This window comes from Pseudophryne corroboree, chromosome 1 (assembly GCF_028390025.1).
Source record: "Pseudophryne corroboree isolate aPseCor3 chromosome 1, aPseCor3.hap2, whole genome shotgun sequence".
Taxonomy (NCBI): domain Eukaryota; kingdom Metazoa; phylum Chordata; class Amphibia; order Anura; family Myobatrachidae; genus Pseudophryne; species Pseudophryne corroboree.
Genome location: NC_086444.1, coordinates 1,219,249,043 through 1,219,276,670, shown reverse-complemented (window position 1 = coordinate 1,219,276,670; position 27,628 = coordinate 1,219,249,043). Strand labels below are relative to the sequence as shown.

The 27,628-nt window shown below is 44.5% G+C and overlaps 1 protein-coding gene across 1 annotated transcript in view; it reads left to right on the top strand.

Moving 5' to 3' along the window:
• Positions 1-26,991, top strand: part of LOC135051994 (vomeronasal type-2 receptor 26-like) — a 42,369-nt gene extending 15,378 nt beyond the window's left edge. The window contains exons 3-7 of the mRNA XM_063957416.1: positions 5,918-6,790; positions 7,851-7,882; positions 12,709-12,815; positions 13,108-13,324; positions 26,845-26,991. Of these exons, the coding sequence (XP_063813486.1) occupies positions 5,918-6,790; positions 7,851-7,882; positions 12,709-12,815; positions 13,108-13,324; positions 26,845-26,991 (1,376 nt within the window). The remainder of the gene's footprint in view (positions 1-5,917; positions 6,791-7,850; positions 7,883-12,708; positions 12,816-13,107; positions 13,325-26,844) is intronic.
• Positions 26,992-27,628: the final 637 nt, after the last annotated feature.

Here is a 27,628-nt window from a genome sequence, read left to right as displayed (position 1 = left end):
GACAGGGGTGTGCAAGAGATGCTGTCGGTGGCCCGAAAAAATTTCGGGCCACTTTCAGCATTCAGCCATCGTGTGCCGAAGACTGGAGCACCAACAAACAGTCCTGAACCTGCCCTGCCATCATCTGAAGCAAGAGGTGTTAATGAGGTATAATTCAACCCTCTATATGCTTCAGAGGATGGAGGAGCAGCAAAAGGCCATTCAAGCCTATACATCTGCCTACGATATAGGCAAAGGAGGGGGAATACACCTTACTCAAGCGCAGTGGAGATTGATTTCAACATTGTGCAAGGTTCTGCAACCCTTTGAACTTGCCACACGTGAAGTCAGTTCAGACACTGCCAGCCTGAGTCAGGTCATTCCCCTCATCAGGCTTTTGCAGAAGAAGCTGGAGACATTTAAGGAGGAGCTAAAACAGAGCAATTCCACAAGGCATGTGGGACTTGTGGATGGAGCCCTTAATACGCTTAACCAGGATTCATGGGTGGTCAATCTGTTGAAATCAGAGCACTACATTTTGGCCACCGTGCTTGATCCTAGATTTAAAACCAACATTGTATCTCTCTCTCTGGCAGACACAAGTCTGCAGAGGTTCAAAGACCTGCTGGTGAGAAAATTGTCAAGTCAAGCGGAACGTGACCAGTCAACAGCTCCTCCTTCACATTCTCCCGCAACTGAGGGTGCGAGGAAAAGGCAAAGAATTCCGAGCCCACCCGCTGGCGGTGATGCATGGCAGTCTGGAGCATCCAAGTAGGCACGTCAGACAGTCCGTACATATACTGGCAGGAAAAAGAGGCAATTTGGAGGCCCTTTCACAAACTGGCTTTATTTTACCTAAGTTGACCCCCCTCCAGTGTGTTCTCCGAAAGAGTGTTTAGTGCAGCTGCTCACCTTGTCAGCAATCGGCGTACGAAGTTACTTCCACAAAATGTGGAGAAGATGATGTTCATCAAAATTAATTATAATCAATTCCTCCGTGGAGACATTCACCAGCAATTGCCTCCAGAAAGTACACAGGGACCTGAGATGGTGGATTCAAGTGGGGACGAATTAATAATCTGTGAGGAGGGGGATGTACACAGTGAAAGGGGTGAGGAATCGGAGGATGAGGAGGAGGGGGACATCTTGCCTCTGTAGAGCCAGTTTGTGCAAGGAGAGATTGATTGCTTCTTTTTTGGTTTGGGGCCCAAACCATCATTTCAGTCATAGTCATGTGGCAGACCCTGTGGCTGAAATGATGGGTTTGTTAAAGTGTGCATGTCCTGTTTATACAACATAAGGGTTGTTGGGAGGGCCCAAGGACAATTCCATCTTGCACCTCTTTTTTCTTTCATTTTTCTTTGCATCATGTGCTGTTTGGGGACATTTTTTTATCTGCCATCCTGTATGACACTGAAGTGCCACTCAGTAGCGGATCTTGCCACGGGCAAGCAGTACTTTTGCCCGGGGCGCCGCCTTTTGGAGGGCGCAGGGCACCCTCCGGAGGGCGCCGCACCAGGGCAAGATCCGCTGCTGGTGTGTGCACCCCGCTGCCCGCTGCCCCCGGCCGCTGCCGCTGGAAAGGGAAACTAGACGCGTACGCGTCTAGTTTCCCTTCCTGGAGAGGTCCTTTACTGTGCGGTGCGCGATGACGTCATCGCGCACCGCACAGCAAAGGTCCTCTCCACGAAGGGAACTAGACGCTACGTGTCTAGTTTCCCTTCGTGGAGAGGACCTTTGCTGTGTGGTGCGCGATGACGTCATCGCGCACCGCACAGCAATTCAGTCTGTACAGGGGGCGTAAATTACCACGCCCCCTGTACAAAGCCACGCCCCCTAATGCCACCCGGGGCACCAGAAGCCCCGGAGCCGGCCCTGGTGCCACTCCTAGATGGGACAGGTGTTTGTGTCGGCCACTTGGGTCACTTAGCTTAGTCATCCAGCGACCTTGGTGCAAATTTTTGGACTAACAATAATATTGTGAGGTGTGAGGTGTTCAGAATAGACTGGAAATGAGTGGAAATCATGGTTATTGAGGTTAATAATACTTTGGAATCAAATTACCCCAAAATTTTACGATTTAAGCGGTTTTTGAGGGATTTTTGTAAAAAAAAACCGAATCCCAAACATACCCGAGTCCGACAAAACTTTTTAGGGAGGTTTTGCCAAAACACGTCCGAATCCAAAACACGGCTGCCGAACCGAATCCAAAACCAAAACACAAAACCCGAAAAATGTCCGGTGCACATCACTAATTTCTATCCATCTCATTACGGTATAAAGTATAGTTTATCACCAACTTTTGAAACTGTAATCTTCAGAATGTTTACTTTCACTGGACCCACAGAGTGTCTAATTTGACTGGATGATAAAGGTTGTTCAGAGTCTCAACCATTGCAATGAAAGTCTCCTATGTGCCTCTCTTTAGCAGGAATACATCATCAATGAACCGTTCAAGCAGATAAAGTTACAGCCAAATGGGGTCAAAATGTTTGTAACCTCACATGCCAACATGTACAAATTTGCATATGAGGTCACCAGATTGGAGCCCATGGTGGTGCCCAAACATTGTAAATAGTACATCATACAACACCATTCAGCACCAATTTTACCAACTCTAAGATATAACTGACAGCTAACTCAGTTTGTAACGTCATTGACAAAGCCACTTGGAGTACTTCAAGGCCCTGCAAAAGTGGTATAATAATGAATAGGGAACAGACATCCATGGAAGCTAGTTTAACATAATCACTAATAGTGTCTACATTAGTCATTTATATCCATGAAGTAAATGGGGCTTTTTGATACAAACAGCTGAAGGATCTGGTTGACAAAAAATAGCCAACAGTTGTAACAGTGATCCTCTAGCAGAGATTATACAGATGGGTCCACATTTATCTTGACCTTTAATAGTATTAACTGAGATTTGCCAATCGGACTTAATCCCTTGCTGTAATGACTTAATCCCCTGCTGTATAGTTCTCTGTATTGTATTGCAGCTGAGAACAATAGATGAATGGTTTATGCTAATAAATCATGTTGTGCCTAGGCCATGGACCCACCTTTAGGTCTCCTTTGTGGTCTATTAAGGCTTTTGTGGACCTTGGGCAGTGTGTACAGGATGGGACAAATGGGATAATCAACAGTCTGAAATTTACATGTGGAATCATTCAGCCAACTCTGAGCTAAGCCCATAGAAAATACAGTATCAACTTTGGTCTTAATGGGTACCATCAGATTCATAAGTGGCTTCTCATATGGAGTTTATTCAGCTAGTCTGCATTATCATCCGTTAACACTACAGTACCCTATTCAGCCAGTGATAGGAGTGTTTCATTCAGTAGTAATCCACTTCCATGTGCTATTAGTTTAGTATCTACAAACAATCTGTTTGTCCAAATCTACAGATTAAATCCTGCTGTCCTTATATCATCAGATAATAAGTACTGTATGATGGGTGCCAGAACTGAAAGTATCAAAATTGCATAGGTACCAATCATAAGTAAAGTCAGTTAGTATTCCACACTCTCATCTTCAGATAAAGCATTAAATACTGTGGTCTGTTCCATGAAATAACATCCATAATATATCTTCAGGAGGTGAACCATGTATGGTGATCACCAGGGCACTTACTTACTAATCATTTTACCTTAGCTTTATTTCTTTTTCAGGATAATCAATAATTCAATATCAGTGTTCAATGTCGACATTTCAGTCTGATAACAGACCTTACTCAAGACATAAATCTCATGCATCTGTTAGCTTAACTTACAGGCAGCCATACAACAAGTCACAATATATCAGGGCAGCAATCACCCTCACACCTCACCAGGCCGCTGTAATATTACCCTCCTGCAGAAACCCACACAACATGCGATAAGCCCCAGTTTGTGTTCCAGTTTAAGGAATGCACTTAAACAATAGGCTCACACTATGTACACAAATGTTCACAACCATACATAAACTATATGTCAGAAGGGACTCACGTTATTTCAGTCATACACAGTCCTCATGAACCAAATCATGTGTAGACAGATAGCTACCACATTGGTGCTAAGTGCAGGAAGCCAAACATAGATTTTTTTTATTGCTAGAGGGGATCAGAGTGCACTTTCACTTAATGACTTCTTTTGTCTTTTTTTGTGTATTTATATGTATACTTGAGGCAGCAGGCAGCAACGTCAGCATAGTTTGCCGTAATTTGTCTATTTTATCCTTTGTGTACAATACAATATGTCACAATATTAATAAATGGGTGTCCTCAGATAAATACAAGCTGGATGCATGATATCCATGAACAGCTTAGATAATTTTGCTGTCTTGAAGTCCACTGTTGTGATTCATCTAATAGTACAGAAAATATTGTGCACATACAGTAACAATACATTGGCAGCAATGTTCTACTTTGTATAAACTGGTGAGTCTAAATTAAGGTACATAAGTAATCAATGTGTGATATAATACTGTACATCTAAATTAGTGTCACCCACTGAAGAAGTGGCGTAACTACAGACTTGCAAATGTCCAAGGACCCAGAAGGTGAATGGGACCCACTCTGAGAACAGTCACTAAATTATGTAGACTAAAAACTAAATTGGCCAATTAATTTCTGTCTAAATGGTTCTACAGTAAGTTACTGTTCAGTTCAATTAGCGTTGTAATTTTATTAAAGCTTCTAAAACAGAGAATTGATGATGTTGCCCATAACAACCAATTAGATGCTGTCTTTATTTCTCTATTGCCTTTTAGAAAATGCATTTTATTGGTTGCTGTGGTCATCTGATTGGTTGCTATGGGCAACATCACAGTTCTCTGTTTTAGAAGCTTTAGTAAATTTTCCCCATAGAATTTTGCGGCAGATAAGAACCACTTGGTGCCACTAGTCTGTTCCTTTTTTCCTTTTGGCAACCTCAACACTAGTTGATCCTTACAGATATAGACATGCTCATTGTGGCTTCACCTTGGGGCATTTAAACCTCATTTGCTGTGACCGCGTGCATGCGTTTGAGCCTCTGCCGTGCCCGCACAAATTAAGAATGTATTGAGCGTCAATTGCCAAAGCTCGGCAACAAGGCGCTCCAGGTGTGCACATATTGCTGCAGTGAAGCCACGATGAGCGTCTCTACATCTGTAATACTTTGTAAGGATATTCTTGTGTTTATCCCATGCAGGGCTTCTAATAAAATAATACAATGGATTGGCTGCGCTTTGTGTTTCAATCCAAATGTGGGAGATTTATACATCTATTTTTGTCTTTAATGTAAATGGTTTCAAGCAGTGTCACAACGGCATAAAACCCATTTATACCACAGACCTGGGTTATTGTTAGGGCTTCTCCTCTGCAGATGTTTGTAGATAAGATCATCTCTAAGCACCATTGAGACGGCTCTCAATAGAGGGTTAACAAGACCCTGGTTACATGATTATTATTATTATTATTATTATTATTATTATTATTATCATCTTTTATTTATATGATGCCACAAGGGATCCACAGAGCCCATAACAGAGTACATAAACAAATAGCAAAACAAGAAAAAAGCACTTACAGTTTGAGATAATATAGAACAAGAACAAGGTATATGCACAAAACCAAGTGTTAGGTGCCATCAAAGGGAGTATTGAGTAAAAGATAGTGTAAGTACAGTAAGAGAAGGAAAGGCACATTAGGTGAGAACACTCTGCTCTTGCGGATCACGCTGCCCCTTATCATGGGTAATGCTGGGACCAACTCAGGTCGCTACCCAAGTAGGATTCCCTGGTCACTGGATCTTGGCTATTTTTTGGGGAGCCTTCCACACTGATCTGTGCCCTAGGTTAACCCAGCAATAATCAAGGTATTTTCAGCAGTGTGAAAGGGGTATTACATAACTATACAGGACAATGTGGTAATATTGTACAGTTTGCTATAACATTTTATTCTCAATTAATTTTTCAGACAGTGAAAACTGCCAGAAATGTGCAGATGATGAGTGGTCTAATGAATATAAAGATGAGTGTATTCCCAGAATATTAGTGTTTCTATCATACAAGACAGACATGATAGCTATAGGTTTTTCTTCAATATCTGTCATATTTTTTATCTTATCTGTGTTTATAATTGGAATATTTGTTTCATTCCGGGACACTCCTTTAGTAAAAGCCAATAATAGAAACCTCAGCTTCATTCTTCTCATCTCCCTCAAGCTGAGCCTACTCTGTGTGCATCTGTTCATCGGTCATCCAGTGGACATCACCTGCATGTTACGCCAAATATCATTTGGAATACTATTCACTGTTGCTCTATCTTCTGTCTTGGCCAAGACTGTCATGGTTTGCATTGCTTTCAAAGCAACTAAGCCTGGAAGTTCCTGGAGAAAATGGCTGGGTGCTAAATTGCCGTATTCTGTAGTGTTTATCTGCTCATGTGTTCAAGTTCTCACCAGTGCTATTTGGTTGTCAGTGTCTCCTCCTAATCAGCAGTATGACAGGGACTCATCTCCTGGGATGATCATCATTCAGTGTAAAGAAGGTTCTGTGCTGGCCTTTTGTTTCATGTTGGGGTACATGGGGTTCCTGGCAGCTTTGAGCTTTCTTCTAGCTTTCATGGTGAGGACATTACCTGACATCTATAATGAGGCCAAATTCATCACCTTCAGCATGCTGTTGTTCTGCACTGTGTGGATCTGTGCCATCCCAGCCTATCTGAGCAGTAAGGGGAAACACGTGGTCATTGTAGAGGTGTTTGCTATATTGGCTTCAGCTATTGGAATACTGAGCTGTATATTTTTTCCTAAGTGCTACAATATTCTCCTGAGACCTGAAATAAACAGTAAAACACATTTGTTAATGAGAAGTTATTAAAAAATGTAATCAATGTTATTAACACATTTAATCAATGTTTTTTTTTTAAATTCATCCACTATTACATAGTCTTGTTGTAAAAATGTAAAACTGCCTGCAATTAATATTATAATGTGACATATATCCTAATATAGCTTTTCTATATCTATGTTATTAAAATGAAATTAGGTGTTAAATGAATTGTAAATTTTTTTACATGTCCGGCAGCATTGTCTGTTGGAATTTAATGTGGGCTTACAGGACCAGATCCTCACATGTAATTTTTGTTTTTCTAATAAATATATATATATATTTGTAGTCAGAAATATACTAAAACAGTGACATCAATAAAAGAATCAATGATTAGAAGCATAATGTGAGTATATTTTAAAAACAAAATGAAAAAGAAAAATACAAAGACATACTGACAAAAACAAGAAGGAAATTAACAAGTAACATTGAGAGGGGTGGGAAAGGTGGTGGGGGTTGGATGGATATAAGTGAGGTGTGTAGAGGTCAGTAGCTGTTCAGGCACTAACTAGCATCACAGACAGGTTTACAAACATAAAAAATATTAAAATAATGCAACTAACTTCAAAAATGATTAGAATAATACAATAAAATTACAAGTAGGGAAACCAATCCCGGGCCATTTTTTCAATCCCGGGTATCGAGATTGAAAAATAGGCATTCCCGGGATACCTGGGATTGGGTTTTAACTATGTGGCCACCCCCTCGCCACGCCCGCCCGCCCGCCCCGCACACACAACTAACCATATACCGCGGATGGGGAGATCCAAATTCTCTCTCCCCCAGCGGCAGCTGACAGCGCAGCATGACCTCACGCTGGGCCAGGGGACCCGGAAAGAGGAAGCAGGGCAGATTCTGAGCATCCTATGGATGCTCAATGTTGATCCCTCAATCCCCGGGATTGAATCCCGGCCATTTTTGGCCCTAAATCCCGGGATCCCGATGATCCCAATGAAGATTAGCCTTTTTAATTACAAGTTATAAAATTTATTTTTTCATTATTCTAATCATTTTTATAGTCAAATCTCTGGAGAATACTGGACTGTGTAAGGTGAGGCACACATCATGGTGACCACACATCATGGATGCAAATAGATGTATGATGGTGTTGCATGTTGAGTTTACGGGTCAGCAATTGATTAGAAGTGAGGGAATATATAGTGAAGTACAGTTTTACTGTGGGTGTAAATAACATAAATAAATAATATACAATTCCACCAACTTGTAGTGGGCAAATATGCGTACCAGAATATGTGGGGTCCCCAACAATGGTTACCCTATAGCATTTGTGAGGTGTTAAACAGATACCTCCCGGGATCTCAGCACTGCTACTCCTCTGGCCGTGGTAATCCTGGGTAATCCCCCTCTTACTGGATTTGTCGCAGTCTGTCCCACAGCACCAACGCGTTTCTGCTCTCAAGGAGCCTTTCTCAAGGTGTGTGGTGGAATGAAAACTGGGAGAATTTATACCCAGTGCTGTGGTGTGATTGGCTCAGACTGGACCTTCCATTAATTATAGTTCCCTCAGTGGATTATCTCATCCTGACTATTTTGGTGGGTTTACTCTAGATACTTTATGGCCCCTTATATGGTGAAGACTTAAATTAATTTTAATAGTGAGTTTTAAAACTTGGAATTGGTCAAAAACGCAGAGATTCGGTGTGCGTTCCAACTCATGGAACTCACACACTACTTCCGGTTCCGCCCGCCGTGCATCGTAATACATGTCCAGCGCTATGGTGACTACCTCGATGCATGCGTTCCATGTGCTGGAACGCATGACATTTCCGTTTCCGCCTACGACCCTGGTGGCAGAGATGTAAAAGTTCACTGTTCAAACTTCCGGTTACGGACATATTCCGCTGTGGAATGCAGTGAATAATATGCGTTCCAAGGCTTCCAAATACCGGAAGAACCCTTTAAATATCTCTGCGAAGTGGGCAAAAGGAAAAAAGGGGAGATATTAAAAGGGTTTAAAGGGTTCTTCCGGTATTTGGAAGCCTTGGAACGCATATTAATCACTGCGTTCCACAGCGGAATATGTCCGTAACCGGAAGTTTGAACAGTGAACTTTTACATCTCTGCCACCAGGGTCGTAGGCGGAAACGGAAATGTCATGCGTTCCAGCACATGGAACGCATGCATCGTGGTAGTCACCATAGCGATGGACATGTATTACGAGGCGCGGCGGGCAGAACCGGAAGTAGGGTGTGCGTTCCACGAGTTGGAACGCACGCCAAATCTCTGCGTTTTTGACCAATTCCAAGTTTTAAAACTCACTATTAAAATTTATTTAAGTCTTCACCATATCAGGGGCTATAAAGTATCTAGAGGAAACCCACCGAAATAGTCAGGATAAGATAATCCACTGAGGGAACTATAATTAATGGAAGGTCCAGTCTGAGCCAATCACACCACAGCACTGGGTATAAATTCTCCCAGTTTTCATTCCACCACACACCTTGAGAAAGGCTCCTTGAGAACAGAAACGCGTTGGTGCTGTGCGACAGACTGCGACAGATCCAGTAAGAGCGGGAGTACCCAGGATTACCACGACCAGAGGAGTAGCAGTGCTGAGTTCCCGGCAGGTAATTGTTTAACACCTCACAAATGCTATAGGGTAACCATTGTTGGGGACCCCACATATTCTGGTACGCATATTTGCCCCACTACAAGTTGGTGGAATTGTATATTATTTATTTATGTTATTTACACCCACAATAAAACTGTACTTTACTATATATTCCCTCACTTCTGTTTCTTTGAGGGAAAAAGGAGGAACTCTGTTCTGATTCAAACGGAAGGATTTGAACATCTGAATATTGAACGTTCTTCACAAAACCTACACTCGAACAATTATCCCGTAATACCCCGGGGTGCGCATATCTGCATTTTGTGAATTGTTTCAACGTTTCTTTGGAAGTGGGGGTAACCACTTCAGCGGAGTGTGCAGCACTGCTGTGTTGGAGCGCTGGTTTGAAAACGTTTTTCCAATACAGCAATTGATTAAAATGATAAGCTTTAATGAGAATTATAGAGGTTTGGCTGATAGAGGGTTGTGTCCATCTATTCTAAATACTGTACACCTATTGAAAGCATAGCTAAAATTGCAAACATAATTTTTACGTTATACTAACGTTAAACTAAAGGAAAACAGAAGGAGAACATTCTGCACAAAATCTGGCATAAATAAGGACAGCTTTCAAACAACAAATATCAGTCCACTTACGCTTCACCTGAACCAGAGGCATCATCAGGTGTGGTGACACCTGGTGTGCACTCTGCATTACTACACCCCCCCCCACTCACCCCGCCAGAGCCATGGCTGCCCGAAAAGAAGGCATGGCCTAACTTAAAGAGGAGTGGTCTCACAGATCTCTGCTTCTCCTTCTCTCCTGAGGTGTGTCTAGATTCCCCGGAGATGCTGGCTACCCCTGGAAACTGTGCAGCTGCAGTGCTGGCTCCTTATCTGTGACAGAAGCCGAGTGCTGCAGGGGATTATCACACTGCAGCACTCAGCTCCTGTCACTGCAGAAAAGCCGGCACTTTGGTGTCACCCCTTCAGAGGGTGACACTTGGGTGTGGGCGGCACCCCCCATACACGCCTTCTGGCACCACTGACCTAAGCACACATCACTTAATTCTGAGTTAGGAACACTGTGAGACCTTTCCTCTTAAACTGCAGGGATCAAGTTCAATTTGCCAGCTGTCGGGATCCCAATGGTCAGGATCCTTATGCCAGAATCCTGACAGCTGACAATGCCGCCAGCCGGAATACCGGTAAAACAGGACTATTCCCACTCTTGGGTGTCCACGACACACATAGTGAGATCAGTGAGCCACCGAGCCCACAGCATGGCAAGCACAGTGTAGCAAGCACAGTGAGCCCGCACGGGGACTCTTTGCACTTGCCCCACTGCCAGCATTCTGGCAGGCGGGATGCCGCTGTGGGGAAATAGACAGCCGACATCCCGCCTGCCGGTAAATCATAGTGATTCCAATCTGCAACTACTTATATTTACGCTATTAGTTTACCACAAACATCTGAGCTCACAGCTGTAACAATGTAAATTTTCCTTTTATATATTTTTTTAAATCCTGTCAGATTTACCATTGCTTTTTCCCTAGTCTCGCAACCTCTCACAACCTCTCAATTCTAAGGGCTGTATTCAAATGATATATCACGCCCAATCTCCTTTCTAAAGTGATCCCCGCTATCGCGCATATTGCATCCCAAAGTAATCAGGTTTAGCTGCATAAAGGGTTGGGCACCTCACTACCCTGGGGTAGTGAGCTGAAGTTATTATACCACACCAGACAGCAGATACAGAACGGGTGTGGAAGGGGCAGAAAGATTTTAATATTGTCTTAAGAGTCTACTTTATAATACAACTTATGCATCCTTATAATCTTGAGACTGTATTATTGCATTGAGTATACACATGTAACAGCGCACACATTTATCAACACTTGGGATAATTCAGACCTGATCGCTCACAGGCTTTTTTTAGTACCGCTGCAATCAGGTAGTCACCGCCTACAGGGGAGGGGGGGATTCAATGTGCAGGGCTGCAAATGCTTGTGCAGAGAGCTACACAAACAAAAGATTGTGCAGTCTCTGCACAGCTCAGGACTTACTCTACCCACTGCGATGATCCAGTATGGAGCTGACGTCAGGATCCCTCCCCGGAAACGGCCGGGCACACATGAGTTCAGATGGACACTCCCTGAAAACGGTCAGTTGACGCCCACGAACGACCTCTTCTTGTCAATCGCCAGTGTGATCACTTTCTTCGTTAAATCCGTCACTCCCTGGCGATGGGCGTTGCCAGGGAGTGACACGCCTGCACATTGCGACCCATGTGCAGGTGCACTTTAGACCTGATTGCACCGCTGTGATAATCAGCAGTGTACGATCAGGTCTGAATGAGGCCACTGTACTTTCACCTGTACTCCTGCAATTCTACTGTTCTGTCTCAGTCTTCACTCCTATTTCCAATTTTTTCACCAACCATTTACCTCATCCATACAACAGTATGACTAGTTTTTCATCAACCCTCACATAACTCTGGGTCTACCTAATACTTTATTTTGCCCCCTGTTCCCTCCTCTATCCTTCCCCCATAGGCTCCTACATCTCCTCTTTTGTACCCTCCATTGTTTCCTGTCCATCCTTCTGCTCATCTTCCCCTCCACTCCTATTACAACACTTTCATTCACCTCTGCACCACTGTTCTTCTATGTCAACACTGTCTTTCTACATCACCTCTCAGCCCTGCTTCCTCCCTCATCTCTATGTCTTCTCACCTCACCTTCACCTTCATACTGAACTCCCTCCCTGCCCACCACCTGCAGTTTCCCTTCTTAGCTCAGGTACCCTATCACTACTCTCACATCATCCCTTCCTTCTAAATGAATCTCACCTCAACACTACAGCATCCCTGACAATCTCATTCACATCACTCCCACAAACTCTCTCCCTCAAACTCCCTCAAACTCTCTCCCTCTCCTGTGCCCTGTGGAATTCCAGATCTGTCAGTAACAAATTGGTCCAAACCCATGACCTTTTCATCTCCAACTCTTTGAATCTCCTAGCCTTTACTGAATCCTGGGTTTCCCCCTCTGACACAACATCTCCTGCTGCTCTCTCCACTGGGGGCCTCACATTCTCACACACACACATCCCAGCCTGGTGGTTGATGTCTTAGTGGTGTTGGGGCCCTTCTATCCTCCGGGTACTCCTACCAACTCATACCACCAGACCCAGACAAGTAGCTGTCATTTACCATCCCTCTGGAATTCCCACCAAATTCCTCAATCCCTTTTCTTCCTGGCTCACTAAATTCCTCTCTTCAGACATTCCTTCCATTATCTTAGGTGACTTTAACATCCCTATTGACATCTTCACAGAATCCTCTGCCTCTAAACTCCTTAACCTCCAATAATCTCTTGGTCTCTCCAAGTGGACCTCCTCACCCTCTCATGTGAGTGGGCACCCACTTGATCTTGCCTTCACTCACTATTGTTATATTTATGACTACTCCAAAGCTCCATTTCCCCTCCCTGATCACCACCTACTCTCTTTTAACTTATCTCCCTCTGCTTCTCCGCCTCTGCCTACTACAGTAAGGCTACTATCACTAAGCATAACATTGAGGCCATCAACACGGTTTCCTAATCCTCCCTGCTTGAATTTTCTCTCCTTTTATCTATCTATCCCATGCTGAGCATGCCACTTCCATATACTATACTTACCTTACTTCTGCTCTTGACTAGGTTCCTCTGGCATCCAATATTCACCCTTGTAGATCAACACCTCAACAATGGAATTCCAAACATACCAGATATCTTCCAAACAACAGTGGAGAAAATCAAGCTCAAAGGAGGACTTATCCATTTCAAATTTATGCTCCCATCCTACAATGCTGCCATTTCCCTCTCTAAGCAGTTGAATTTCAAGAACCGAATCTCCACCCTGCGTCTCTTTGCCACAGTAAACTCGGTCCACCCACAGGGCCATCTTAGCAGCAATGTAGGCCCCTGGGAAAAGCAATGCACTGGAGCCCCTAACCATCCTCCAGTGGCAGGGGTGGGGGTGCTATCAGCAGCAGATTTGATGTCCCGCTGGCAGTAAGATGTATTCTATCTTCTGCACAGCCTGTATGACCTGGAGCAGTCATTTCTTCTAATTACTCCTTTACTGCACAGATGGTAGGAGAACACAGAACAGTAGAAGGGGGCAATGAGCTGAATTAAGGGGCCCTGTTACATCACTTCCAGGGTGGAAGGGGGTGTTTACTATGCAGGAAAGGGGTGGATAGTGGAGTGGGCTTCATATTCATCATTTTACGGTGGGAGGGCAGCTTGCTTTACTGGAGATATCTCCAGATCCTGGAAATAAATTTAATGGCTTTCAGTTGGATACAAATCTAGAGAGTCCCATCTTTAAGGAAATAATGGGGACTTAGTGATCAGATTTCAGGAGTCAGAGCAATCCACCATTGAAAATATAAAACTGCATACCAAGAGTCTGGAGTTGGAGCAGGGACCAGCTGCTGGAAGGCTGATATCTCAACTTGAAGAACCAATCATCAATTAAAAAAAGAAACACAACCCTTGATGATGTAATAGTGACAATATCGAATGAGGACAGGACTTCAGTTATAAAAACTATCATCAATTTGCAATCACGCTGATGCATTGACATTTCTGTAACCAAGCACCTAATGTAATAATTTATTACTTTGAACAACACTGCAACACTTCAGTGGCATACTGTGATCGGTGTAATATGATAACACTAACAGTGCACACACTGGTATAAATAGTGAAGCAAATCACAGTACTGTAACATAGGGGCAAATTTATTAAGGTCTGTGTTTGCCTGGGTTTGCAATCTCAGGTGTGTTTGGCCATTTTTGCAAACATAGGAATTTACTATAGGCAAAAATATGGGAGTTTTAAATGGAATAGTACTTCCGGGCAAACACGCTAACACAATCAAATACATAATCAGCCAAACTAGGGAGGACTTTCCATAGACAGTGAAACATGTGAATTTACTAATAATCGTGTTTGCAAACATACCCGTGAATCGTGTAACCTCGAACCAAAATATTAATTTGAAATAGACTGATCTGTGTATTTTGAGAATCCTGCACAAATCAGTGTAATCTGTGCAGTGCTTCCCAGTGTAAAAGTAGTTATAGGGTTAAAAAAAAACGAAAATGAACTGCCGGACCCAGATCAAAAAATAGAGGGGGAAAATGCGTAGGGCCCCCTGCATTTAATAAACCAGCACCAGGCTCCACTAGGTGGGGGAAGACATTCTTGACAGAGTCCTCTGGTCAAAGCATCCCCCCCAACTAGACAGCCCAAGCTGGGGATTGCTGAGGAAGTGGGGTCCCCCAATAATGGGGTTTCCACTTTCCACGGTGTCCAATGCCTGGGCTGGGCATGTGACTTCTCACAATCCCTGAGCTGTGGGTGCTGAGTTGATAGCATTCTGTTATAGTTAGACTAATTTTGTCTTTTACAGAAGGACTAAAAGTCCCAGCAAGCCTCACCCATATGCCAATACTAGAAAAACCACAAGTATTAGCAAGCGGGGCATTAAGGGCCCACTGGTACCTAGTATCCACAGTCCTCTTGCAAAATAAATATTAAAACAAAGACAGTACACACACTCTGCAGACAGTACAAGTTTAAAATACACACTCACACATATACTTACCTTGTCCATGGTGCTGCTTAGTCTGCTTCTCCAAGTAGTTTCTGCTACATGGATAGGAAATAATAAAACATACTCACCTACCACATGGAGATTGGTCCTCTTCTCCAGCAGGCATCCAGGGGGTTAACAATAAAAAAAACAAATGTCCCAAACCAGGCCGGACCAAGAGGATCTTGATGTGTATACACAAATTGCTCCTCTCCACCATTGCCGGAACCCTCATGGTTTCCATCATTTGCAAGGCTGCCAGCCAATCAGCTGCCAATCAGCTGCCACTTTTGTTAGAACAGCCCTCTGATTAGCTGTGAGCGGCCTTACTTTCAGTCAAGAGCCAAGCTGCTGCTAAATGACAGTCTGACTGAGTCAGGCCACTCTTAATCAATCAGTGGGATTTTACATAGCAGCAGCTGCAAATTGGATGGTGACCCTGCAAATGATGGACACCACAGGGGTTTGCGGAGAGGAGCTATATGTGTATACATGTCACAAAAAATGCAGTATTATAGAAAATACCTGTGTTAAATTTGGAAAAATACTCCCATGTACAATTGATATCCACCAAATTTAAACTTGGGCAAACACGGACTTTAGTAATTTACCCCATAGTGAGAGACTACCATAAATAAGCATATTTAGCACTTAACAAAAAAGTGCAGCACAGCTTCAGTACACAGTGCCATTGTTTAACAATATTATCTACAGGCAATGGTGTCAAATTATTCATGAAAAATAATGTCAATGAAAACAACGAATGAATGCTGCTAGAAAAATAAAAAATAAAATAGTTACAGACTTTATGACCTTATTTACTTTTTATTATAAAGTTATTAAGATCAAATTGATTTTTTTAAAATATTTAAATAATATATGTGTGTAAACTAGTGATGAGCGGGTTCGGTTCCTCGGAATCCGAACCTGCCCGAACTTCACCCTTTTTTGCACGGGTCCGAGCAGACTCGGATCCTACCGCCTTGCTCGGTTAACCCGAGCGCACCCGAACGTCATCATCCCGCTGTCGGATTCGCGCGAGACTCGGATTCTATATAAGGAGCCGCGCGTCGCCGCCATTTTCACACGTGCATTGAGATTGATAGGGAGAGGACGTGGCTGGCGTCCTCTCCTTTATAGTAGAACTATAGTAAAATTTAGTTCGTTATAAATTGTGGGGAGGATTGGGGACGGGGAGCAGCTGTTAGGGAGTGCAGGGTTTTGAGTTTAATTAATCCGTTGTTTCTCTGCCTGAAAAAAAACGCTCCACCATATCTGTGCTCACTCAGTGTGCTGCACTGCTGCATGATATATCTGTGCTGACTGCACTGCTCACACTGCCTAATTGTGGGGACTGGGGAGCAGTTATAGCAGGAGTACAGTGCACAGTTTTGCTGACAGTGACCACCAGTCCAGTATACGTTTGTCTGCCTGAAAAACACTGTGGTGTTTTTTTTTTCTTTGTTCATGCTAGTTTGTTTAGCAGTCTGCTGACAGTGTCCACCAGGTCCGTTATACAGTATATTATATATATAATTAAGCACTAAGCAGCAGTACGGTAGGCCACGGCTGTACCTACCTCTGTGTCGACTCGTCACTCGTCGTCCATAAGTATAAGTAATACTATCCATCCATCTACATTATAACTGTGGTGTTTTTTTTTCTTTCTTCATACTAGTTTAGCAGTCTGCTGACACTGTCCACCAGGTCCGTTATACAGTATATTATATTTACATATAAGCACTAAGCAGCAGTATGGTAGGCCACGGCTGTACCTACCTCTGTGTCGACTCGTCACTCGTCGTCCATAAGTATAAGTAATACTATCCATCCATCTACATTATACCTGTGGTGTTTTTTTTTCTTTCTTCAAACTAGTTTAGCAGTCTGATGACACTGTCCACCAGGTCCGCTATACAGTATATTTTATTTATATATAAGCACTAAGCAGCAGTACGGTAGGCCACGGCTGTACCTACCTCTGTGTCGACTCGTCACTCGTCATCCATAAGTATAAGTAATACTATCCATCCATCTACATTGTATACCTGTTTTTTTTTTCTTTCTTCATACTAGTTTAGCAGTCTGATGACACTGTCCACCAGGTCCGTTATACAGTATATTATATTTACATATAAGCACTAAGCAGCAGTATGGTAGGCCACGGCTGTACCTACCTCTGTGTCGACTCGTCACTCGTCGTCCATAAGTATAAGTAATACTATCCATCCATCTACATTATACCTGTGGTGTTTTTTTTTCTTTCTTCATACTAGTTTAGCAGTCTGATGACACTGTCCACCAGGTCCGCTATACAGTATATTTTATTTATATATAAGCACTAAGCAGCAGTACGGTAGGCCACGGCTGTACCAACCTCTGTGTCGACTCGTCACTCGTCGTCCATAAGTATAAGTAATACTATCCATCCATCTACATCAGTGATTTTCAACCTTTTTAAACCCGTGGCACACTGAAAAAGATTTTATAATTGGCAAGGCACACCATCAGTTTTTTTTTTTTAAATCAAATATAATATATAATTACAAATCTCAACATATATTAGCCAACACTGTAATAAAACTAATGCTTTCACCCTCACTGTAATAAAGCACATTGGCCCCCACAGTAATAAAACACATTGGTCCCTACTTTAATAAAGAACTTTGGCCACCAGAAGTAATAAAGCACATCAGTCCCTGCAGTAATAAAACACCTTGGCCCCCACATTAATTCCACACACTGCTCCCCATAGTAATTCCACTCATTGGCCTCACCTCCCCCTCCCCCTTTCCAGTAAACCTACAAACTGTCCCCCCATATTATTCCACAGTCTCCCCCCCCATCAATTCCACACACAGCTCGCCACCCCTCCCCCCCCCCCAGTAATTCCACACACTCTGTAGCCTGCCCCCCCATGTAATACCACACACAGCTTGCCTCTCCCCCCCCCCCAGTGATACCACACACAGCCCCCACACCAGTAATAGCACACATAGCCTGCCTCCCTCTCTTTCCTACTCCCCCCTTCCCCCGCACAGTAATTACACACACAAATAAAAACATCATTCATTTAATTTACCCTGCTGCTGTACATAAAAAAGAGTTCTCCCTCTCAGTCTGTGGCAAGAGCAGTGACTAACGCTGAGAAGGGACGGAGACTCCGGCAGCAGCAGGCGGGTGGCAGGGCTACGTGACGTGCGTGACCTATGAGTCACGCACGTCACCATAGGTCTGCCTGCGGAAGAGGACATCGCTGGCCGAGGCAGCGAGTGATGGCAGCGGCATCCACCTCTGACAGGCGGCGGGCATTTCCGGTGGGTGATGTCAGTGGCGGGCAGAGGCACACCTGGCAACCGCTCGCGGCACACTAGTGTGCCGCGGCACAGCGGTTGAAAAACGCGGATCTACATTATACCTGTGGTGTTTTTTTTTCTTTATTCATACTAGTTTAGCAGTCTGCTGACACTGTCCACCAGGTCCGTTATACAGTATATTATATTTATATATAAGCACCTAGCAGCAGTACAGTAGACCACGGCTGTACCTACCTCTGTGTCGACTCGTCACTCGTCGTCCATAAGTATAAGTAATACTATCCATCCATCTACATTGCATACCTGTGGTGTTTTTTTTTCTTTCTTCATACTAGTTTAGCAGTCTGCTGACACTGTCCACCAGGTCCGTTATACAGTATATTATATTTATATATAAGCACTAAGCAGCAGTACGGTAGGCCACGGCTGTACCTACCTCTGTGTCGACTCGTCACTCGTCATCCATAAGTATAAGTAATACTATCCATCCATCTACATTGTATACATGTGGTGTTTTTTTTTCTTTATTCATACTAGTTTAGCAGTCTGCTGACACTGTCCACCAGGTCCGTTATACAGTATATTATATTTATATATAAGCACCTAGCAGCAGTACAGTAGACCACGGCTGTACCTACCTCTGTGTCGACTCGTCACTCGTCGTCCATAAGTATAAGTAATACTATCCATCCATCTACATTGTATACCTGTGGTGTTTTTTTTTCTTTCTTCATACTAGTTTAGCAGTCTGATGACACTGTCCACCAGGTCCGTTATACAGTATATTATATTTATATATAAGCACTAAGCAGCAGTACGGTAGGCCACGGCTGTACCTACCTCTGTGTCGACTCGTCACTCGTCATCCATAAGTATAAGTAATACTATCCATCCATCTACATTGTATACATGTGGTGTTTTTTTTTCTTTCTTCATACTAGTTTAGCAGTCTGCTGACACTGTCCACCAGGTCCGTTATACAGTATATTATATTTATATATAAGCAATAAGCAGCAGTACGGTAGGCCAAGGCTGTACCTACCTCTGTGTCGACTCGTCACTCGTCGTCCATAAGTATAAGTAATACTATCCATCCATCTACATTGTATACCTGTGGTGTTTTTTTTTCTTTCTTCATACTAGTTTAGCAGTCTGCTGACACTGTCCACCAGGTCCGTTATACAGTATATTATATTTATATATAAGCACTAAGCAGCAGTACAGTAGGCCACGGCTGTACCTACCTCTGTGTCGACTCGTCACTCGTCGTCCATAAGTATAAGTAATACTATCCATCCATCTACATTGTATACCTGTGGTGTTTTTTTTTCTTTCTTCAAACTAGTTTAGCAGTCTGCTGACACTGTCCACCAGGTCCGTTATACAGTATATTATATTTATATATAAGCTCTAAGCAGCAGTACGGTAGGCCATGGCTGTACCTACCTCTGTGTCGACTCGTCACTCGTCGTTCATAAGTATAAGTAATACTATCCATCCATCTACATTGTATACCTGTGGTGTTTTTTTTTCTTTCTTCATACTAGTTTAGCAGTCTGCTGACACTGTCCACCAGGTCCGTTATACAGTATATTATATTTATATATAAGCACTAAGCAGCAGTACAGTAGGCCACGGCTGTACCTACCTCTGTGTCGACTCGTCACTCGTCGTCCATAAGTATAAGTAATACTATCCATCCATCTACATTGTATACCTGTGGTGGCTTTTACTTGTGCGCAAAATATGGAGAACAAAAATGTGGAGGTTAAAAAAATAGGGAAAGATCAAGATCCACTTCCACCTCATGCTGAAGCTGCTGCCACTAGTCATGGACGAGACGATGAAATGCCATCAACGTCGTCTGCCAAGGCCGATGCCCAGTGTCATAGTACAGAGCATGTAAAATCCAAAACACAAAAGATCAGTAAAAAAATGACCCAAAAATCCAAATTAAAAGCGTCTGAGGAGAAGCGTAAACTTGCCAATATGCCATTTACGACACGGAGTGGCAAGGAACGGCTGAGGCCCTGGCCTATGTTCATGGCTAGTGGTTCAACTTCACATGAGGATGGAAGCACTCATCCTCTCGCTAGAGAAAAAGAAAAGACTTGCGGCAAAAGCACAGCAAAGAACTGTACGTTCTTCGAAATCACAAATCCCAAAGGAGAGTCCAATTGTGTCGGTTGCGATGCCTGACCTTCCCAACACTGGACGGGAAGAGCTTGCGCCTTCCACCATTTGCACGCCCCCTGCAAGTGTTGAAAGGAGCACCCGCAGTCCAGTTCCTGATAGTGAAATTGAAGATGTCAGTGTTGAAGTCCATCAGGATGAGGATATGGGTGTTGCTGGCGCTGGGGAGGAAATTGACAAGGGGGATTCTGATGGTGAGGTGGTTTGTTTAAGTCAGACACCCGGGGAGACACCTGTTGTCCGTGGGAGGAATATGGCCATTGACATGCCTGGTGAAAATACCAAAAAAATCAGCTCTTCAGTGTGGAAGTATTTCAACAGAAATGCGGACAACAGGTGTCAAGCCGTGTGTTGCCTTTGTCAAGCTGTAATAAGTAGGGGTAAGGACGTTAACCACCTCGGAACATCCTCCCTTATACGTCACCTGCAGCGCATTCATAATAAGTCAGTGACAAGTTCAAAAACTTTGGGCGACAGCGAAAGCAGTCCACTGACCAGTAAATCCCTTCCTCTTGTAACCAAGCTCACGCAAACCACACCACCAACTCCCTCAGTGTCAATTTCCTCCTTACCCAGGAAAGCCAATAGTCCTGCAGGCCATGTCACTGGCAAGTCTGACGAGTCCTCTCCTGCCTGGGATTCCTCCGATGCATCCTTGAGTGTAATGCCTACTGCTGCTGGCGCTGCTGTAGTTGCTGCTGGGAGTCGATCATCATCCCAGAGGGGAAGTCGGAAGACCACTTGTACTACTTCCAGTAAGCAATTGACTGTCCAACAGTCCTTTGCGAGGAAGATGAAATATCACAGCAGTCATTCTGCTGCAAAGCGGATAACTGAGGCCTTGACAACTATGTTCGTGTTAGACGTGCATCCGGTATCCGCCGTTAGTTCACAGGGAACTAGACAATTTATTGAGGCAGTGTGCCCCGTTACCAAATACCTTCTAGGTTCCACTTCTCTAGGCAGGCGATACCGAGAATGTACACGGACGTCAGAAAAAGACTCACCAGTGTCCTAAAAAATGCAGTTGTACCCAATGTCCACTTAACCACGGACATGTGGACAAGTGGAGCAGGGCAGACTCAGGACTACATGACTGTGACAGCCCACTGGGTAGATGTATTGCCTCCCGCTGCAAGAACAGCAGCGGCGGCACCAGTAGCAGGATCTTGCAAACGCCAACTCGTTCCTAGGCAGGCTACGCTTTGTATCACCACTTTCCAGAATACGCACACAGCTGAAAACCTCTTACGGCAACTGAGGAAGATCATCGCAGAATGGCTTACCCCAATTGGACTCTCCTGGGGATTTGTGACATCGGACAACGCCAGCAATATTGTGCGCGCATTACATCTGGGCAAATTCCAGCACTTCCCATGTTTTGCACATACCTTGAATTTGGTGGTGCAGAATTATTTAAAAAACGACAGGGGCGTGCAAGAGATGCTGTCGGTGACCAGAAGAATTGCGGGCCACTTTCGGCGTGCAATGCACCGTGTACAGAAGACTGGAGCACCACCAAAAAAACCTGAACCTGCCCTGCCATCATCTGAAGCAAGAGGTGGTAATGAGGTGGAATTCAACCCTCTATATGCTTCAGAGGATGGAGGAGCCGCAAAAGGCCATTCAAGCCTATACATCTGCCCACGATATAGGCAAAGGAGGTGGAATGCACCTGTCTCAAGCACAGTGGAGAATGATTTCAACATTGTGCAAGGTTCTGGCCCTTTGAACTTGCCACACGTGAAGTCAGTTCAGTCACTGCCAGCCTGAGTCAGGTCATTCCCCTCATCAGGCTTTTGCAGAAGAAGCTGGAGGCATTGAAGGAGGAGCTAAAACAGAGCGATTCCGCTAGGCATGTGGGACTTGTGGATGGAGCCCTTCATTCGCTTAACCAGGATTCACGTTAGGTCAATCTGTTGAAATCAGAGCACTACATTTTGGCCACCGTGCTCGATCCTAGATTTAAAACCAACGTTGGATCTCTCTTTCCGGCAGACACAAGTCTGCAGGGGTTCAAAGAACTGCTGGTGAGAAAATTGTCAAGTCAAGCGGAACGCGACCTGTCAACATCTCCTCCTTCACATTCTCCCGCAACTGGGGGTGCGAGGAAAAGGCTACGAATTCCGAGCCCACCCGCTGGCGGTGATGCAGGGCAGTCTGGAGCGACTGCTGATGCTGACATCTGGTCCGGACTGAAGGACCTGCCAACGATTACTGACATGTCGTCTACTGTCACTGCATATGATTCTCTCACCATTGAAAGAATGGTGGAGGATTATATGAGTGACCGCATCCAAGTAGGCACGTCAGACTGTCCGCACGTATACTGGCAGGGAAAAGAGGCAATTTGGAGGCCCTTGCACAAACTGGCTTTATTCTACCTAAGTTGCCCTCCCTCCAGTGTGTACTCCGAAAGAGTGTTTAGTGCCGCTGCTCACCTTTTCAGCAATCGGCGTACGAGGCTACTTCCAGAAAATGTGGAGAAGATGATGTTCATTAAAATTAATTATAATCAATTACTCCTTGGAGACATTCACCAGCAGCAATTGCCTCCAGAAAGTACACGGGGATCTGAGATGGTGGATTCCAGTGGGGACAAATTAATAATCTGTGAGGAGGGGGATGTACACAGTGAAAGGGCTGATGAATCGGACGATGATGATGAGGTGGACATCTTGCCTCTGTAGAGCCAGTTTGTGCAAGGAGAGATTGATTGCTTCTTTTTTGGTGGGGGCCCAAACCAACCAGTCATTTCAATCAGAGTCGTGTGGCAGACCCTGTCGCTGAAATGATGCGTTGGTTAAAGTTTGCATGTCCTGTTTATACAACATAAGGGTGGGTGGGAGGGCCCAAGGACAATTCCATCTTGCACCTCCTTTTTCTTTTTTTCTTCTTTGCGTCATGTGCTGTTTGGGGAGTATTTTTTGGAAGGGCCACCCTGCCTGACACTGCAGTGCCACTCCTAGATGGGCCAGGTGTTTGTGTCGGCCACTAGGGTCGCTTAGCTTACTCACACAGCTACCTCATTGCGCCTCTTTTTTTTCTTCTTTGCGTCATGTGCTGTTTGGGGAGTAGTTTTTGGAAGGGCCATCCTGTGTGACACTGCAGTTCCACTCCTAGATGGGCCAGGTGTTTGTGTCGGACACTAGGGTCGCTTAGCTTACTCACACAGCTACCTCATTGTGCCTCTTTTTTTTCTTCTTTGCGTCATGTGCTGTTTGGGGAGTAGTTTTTGGAAGGGCCATCCTGCGTGACACTGCAGTGCCACTCCTAGATGGGCCAGTTGTTTGTGTCGGCCACTAGGGTCGCTTAGCTTACTCACACAGCTACCTCATTGCGCCTCTTTTTTTTCTTCTTTGCGTCATGTGCTGTTTGGGGAGTAGTTTTTGGAAGGGCCATCCTGCGTGACACTGCAGTGCCACTCCTAGATGGGCCCGGGTGTTTGTGTCGGCCACTAGGGTCGCTAAGCTTACTCACACAGCTACCTCATTGCGCCTCTTTTTTTTCTTCTTTGCGTCATGTGCTGTTTGGGGAGTAGTTTTTGGAAGGGCCATCCTTCGTGACACTCTAGTGCCACTCCTAGATGGGCCAGGTGTTTGTGTCGGCCACTAGGGTCGCTTAGCTTAGCCATCCAGCGACCTCGGTGCAAATTTTAGGACTAACAATAATATTGTGAGGTGTGAGGTGTTCAGAATAGACTGAAAATGAGTGGAAATTATGGTTATTGAGGTTAATAATATTATGGGATCAAAATGACCCCCAAATTCTATGATTTAAGCTGTTTTTTAGGGTTTTTTGAAAAAAACACCCGAATCCAAAACACACCCGAATCCGACAAAAAAAAATCGGTGAGGTTTTGCCAAAACGCGTTCGAACCCAAAACACGGCCACGGAACCGAACCCAAAACCAAAACACAAATCCCGAAAAATTTCAGGTGCACATCCCTAGTGTAAACGTGTACTTTTATACTCATTCCTGAACAGGTTAGATATAATATATTCTGGAATAATCAGAAAAATGTGAACTTCTATTCTATCCCATTGAATGACAGAAATAGTAGATTCATACCTGTTTAAGGAGCATAAACTGTTTTTGAACATAAGTGTGTTCAACAAGATTAAATTAATATTTATAAATGTATATCTTCCATAAATATAAGTGACACACATAAAGTGCAAGTAGCACTTTACAAAATACATCAGGCATAGTGACCTGAATAAACAATGGTCGCACAAATGCCAAAATAAGGAATACTCCTATATACAGATTTTTTTTTTAATCCTGACTGAGATTGTGACACCTTTGCTCTCTAATGGTAACTGTTAGAGAAGACCGGGTTCGGTTCTCAGAGAACCGATCCCTCCCCCCCCCCTCCACCCACGAACTTCATGCTACGAGTCAGAATCCGAGTCCAGCTCGGTACTTCCCGCCAGACTCGGAAACCAGAATGAGGCAAAACATCATCATCCCGCTGTTGGATTCTCGCGCATCACCGCCATTTTCACTCTGGACTTGGAGAGTGATGGAGACAGGCCTCTGCCTCTCTGTGGGTGGTGGCATCGGGTGGGGTCAGTGTGTGCTCTGTAGTGGTGCTGTTCCTGTCACTGTGGTGTCCCTGTGATGTTAGGGGTGCTGTCCTGGCTGTCACTGGTGTTTCATGTGCTGTTAGGAGTGCTGCAGCTGTACATGGGCGTTGATGTCCTGGTTGGTCACTGTGTTGTACAGGGGGCAGGGACATTGTCCTCCTGTATGCAGTGAAAATACAGGGGTGCTGGCACTGTCCTGTATGTTGTTAAAATTATGGGGTGCAGTGAAAATAAATGTACACTAGCCCTGTCTTGTATGCTAAAAAATATTCAGGAGTGCTGTTGTTAAAATAAATGTACACTGGCCCTGTCTTGTATTCTGTACAAATTCAGTCGTGCTGTTGTTAAAATAAAAGTACACTGGTCCTATATGCTGTAAAAATACAGGGGTGCTGTTGTTAAATAAAAGTGCACTGGTCCTGAATGCTGTCAAAAAACAGGGGTGCAGGGGGGGCATGGCCTGGATGGAAAGGAAACCGGCAGCACTTTCCTGGAGCTCCGGCATAAAGACTCCTAAATATCCTCTAATTCCCCTCATTCCCTGTCTGCACTTACCTTCCTGACCCTCTTTGTGCTGAAGTGGAGTGAGCCGTGGAGCCAGGGGATGAAGTAATCCCTCCCTGCAGGTTGCGGCCTCCCTTTAGTGTGCGGCCAGGGGCTGTGGTCGGCACGGTCCTGTTCCCTAAGCTCAGTGACAGGTGCGCAGAAATCATTCCTGTCACTGCCGCTGCATGATCTGCCTGGCAACTGCGGACCTCTCTCCACACACTGGGCGGCCGTCCCAGAGCCTGGATAGGCAGCATAGCAGGGCTATGAACTACGTGGTGACTGGCTCTCTCTGACTTCCTCCTGTACTGCTGAGGCCATCTTGGCTGCATACTGCAGGGCTGTAGCTCTTGCTGCAGGGCTTCTCTGACTACACTAATTGAGCCTGTATTATTCTGACACAGCCATTATGTCTCCCCCCTGTGATTGTTTTGTGAGACCTTCTTGCTGGTGACAGTCACAGCTGTTACTATGAGGGGATAATACAGCTGTCTTCACCCTATAGCCTGCAGTTCCTACGACAGCTGATATATTGGTCTGGACTTTCAATTAGTGATGAGCGAGGTTCGGTTTTACTCGGTTTTACTCGGTTTTACTCGGTTCTCAAAACGGCATCTTATTGGCTATCCAAAACACGTGACATCCGTGAGCCAATAAGATGCCGTTTTGAGAACCGAGTAAAACCGAGTAAAACCGAGTAAAACCGAATCCGCTCATCACTACTTTCAATATATGTGTACACAACTATTCAGTGCTCCCCTTCAAGCTGTCTTACATGCTTCTCGTTGGTGGCTGATTTATGGCTGGATGTAGCTGCCACTGTTAATGGTCCTTCCCCGTGACACCCCACAGTCACCTTCCTCGGATTGATCTATTCATATGGCATAGCAGCTATTTATTTTATTTTTTTCTCCGAGTCTCCTCGTGGGCTCTTTGAAGTGATATTTTATTTCTTTGAATTCCTCACATTATGCCTCTGAAGAAACAGAAAGTCTCCAAGTCTGTCACTCCTTTTTTAAGCCATCCCCCCAGTGCTCTAACTCTCAAGGTGTAGGTAACCCTAGCGTATGCCCTGCCCCCCCCCCCTGCGCCTCAACCCTTATGGCGGACCGATCTACATCTCATTGTTCCTCTCTCCCGCTACAGTTTGAAGACAGTGAAGCCTTAACAGTTAGCACGATGAAGCTTTCACTGCACCAATTGAAAGATGAAGAGTCTGAGTTACTTGTCATGTTGCAGACATGTCAACATTCTATTGATGACCGGGGGGTGCAATGGTCATCTAGAGACTAAAATGGTGAAATGGTTGGATCCCATAATGCCTTAATTGACTCACATGATTCTCTCAAGGGAGAGGTGGCAGCTTTGCGAGACAAGGTGGCGGATTTGGAGGATCATTCGAGAAGAAATAACCTAAAGCTTTGGGGGGTCCTAGAGACTGTATCTAACAGTAGCCTCCATGATTATGCTATTAATGTTTTCAAGAAGCTTTTGCCCTCTGCTTCCTTCACCAATTTGCTTCTGGACCGTATCCACAGTGTACCGAAAGCTCGGAATGCTCCTGAGGGTACCTCTAGAGATGTCCTGATGAGGGTCCACTTCTTTCACATTAAGGAATCTCTACTCAAAGTGGCAAGACCCTCATTGGACACAGCAGATGTGTTGGGATCGCTTCAACATTTTGGAGACCTGTCACAAGCTACACTCTCTAAAAGACGCTACTTTCAACCGGTTACAGTTGCCCTCCCTTAAGGCAGTAGGTAGGGTTTCCACGCTCGATGACTTATTCCCGTGAGGGCTCTACTATTGCTATATCTAATGTGGAAGATGGCTTGAACCTTATCATTAAATGGAACTTGCCTGGAGGCCAGAATGTTCCTACTCCAGATCAACGGCTTCAGCAGGACTAGTTGACGGTGGTGAAGTAACC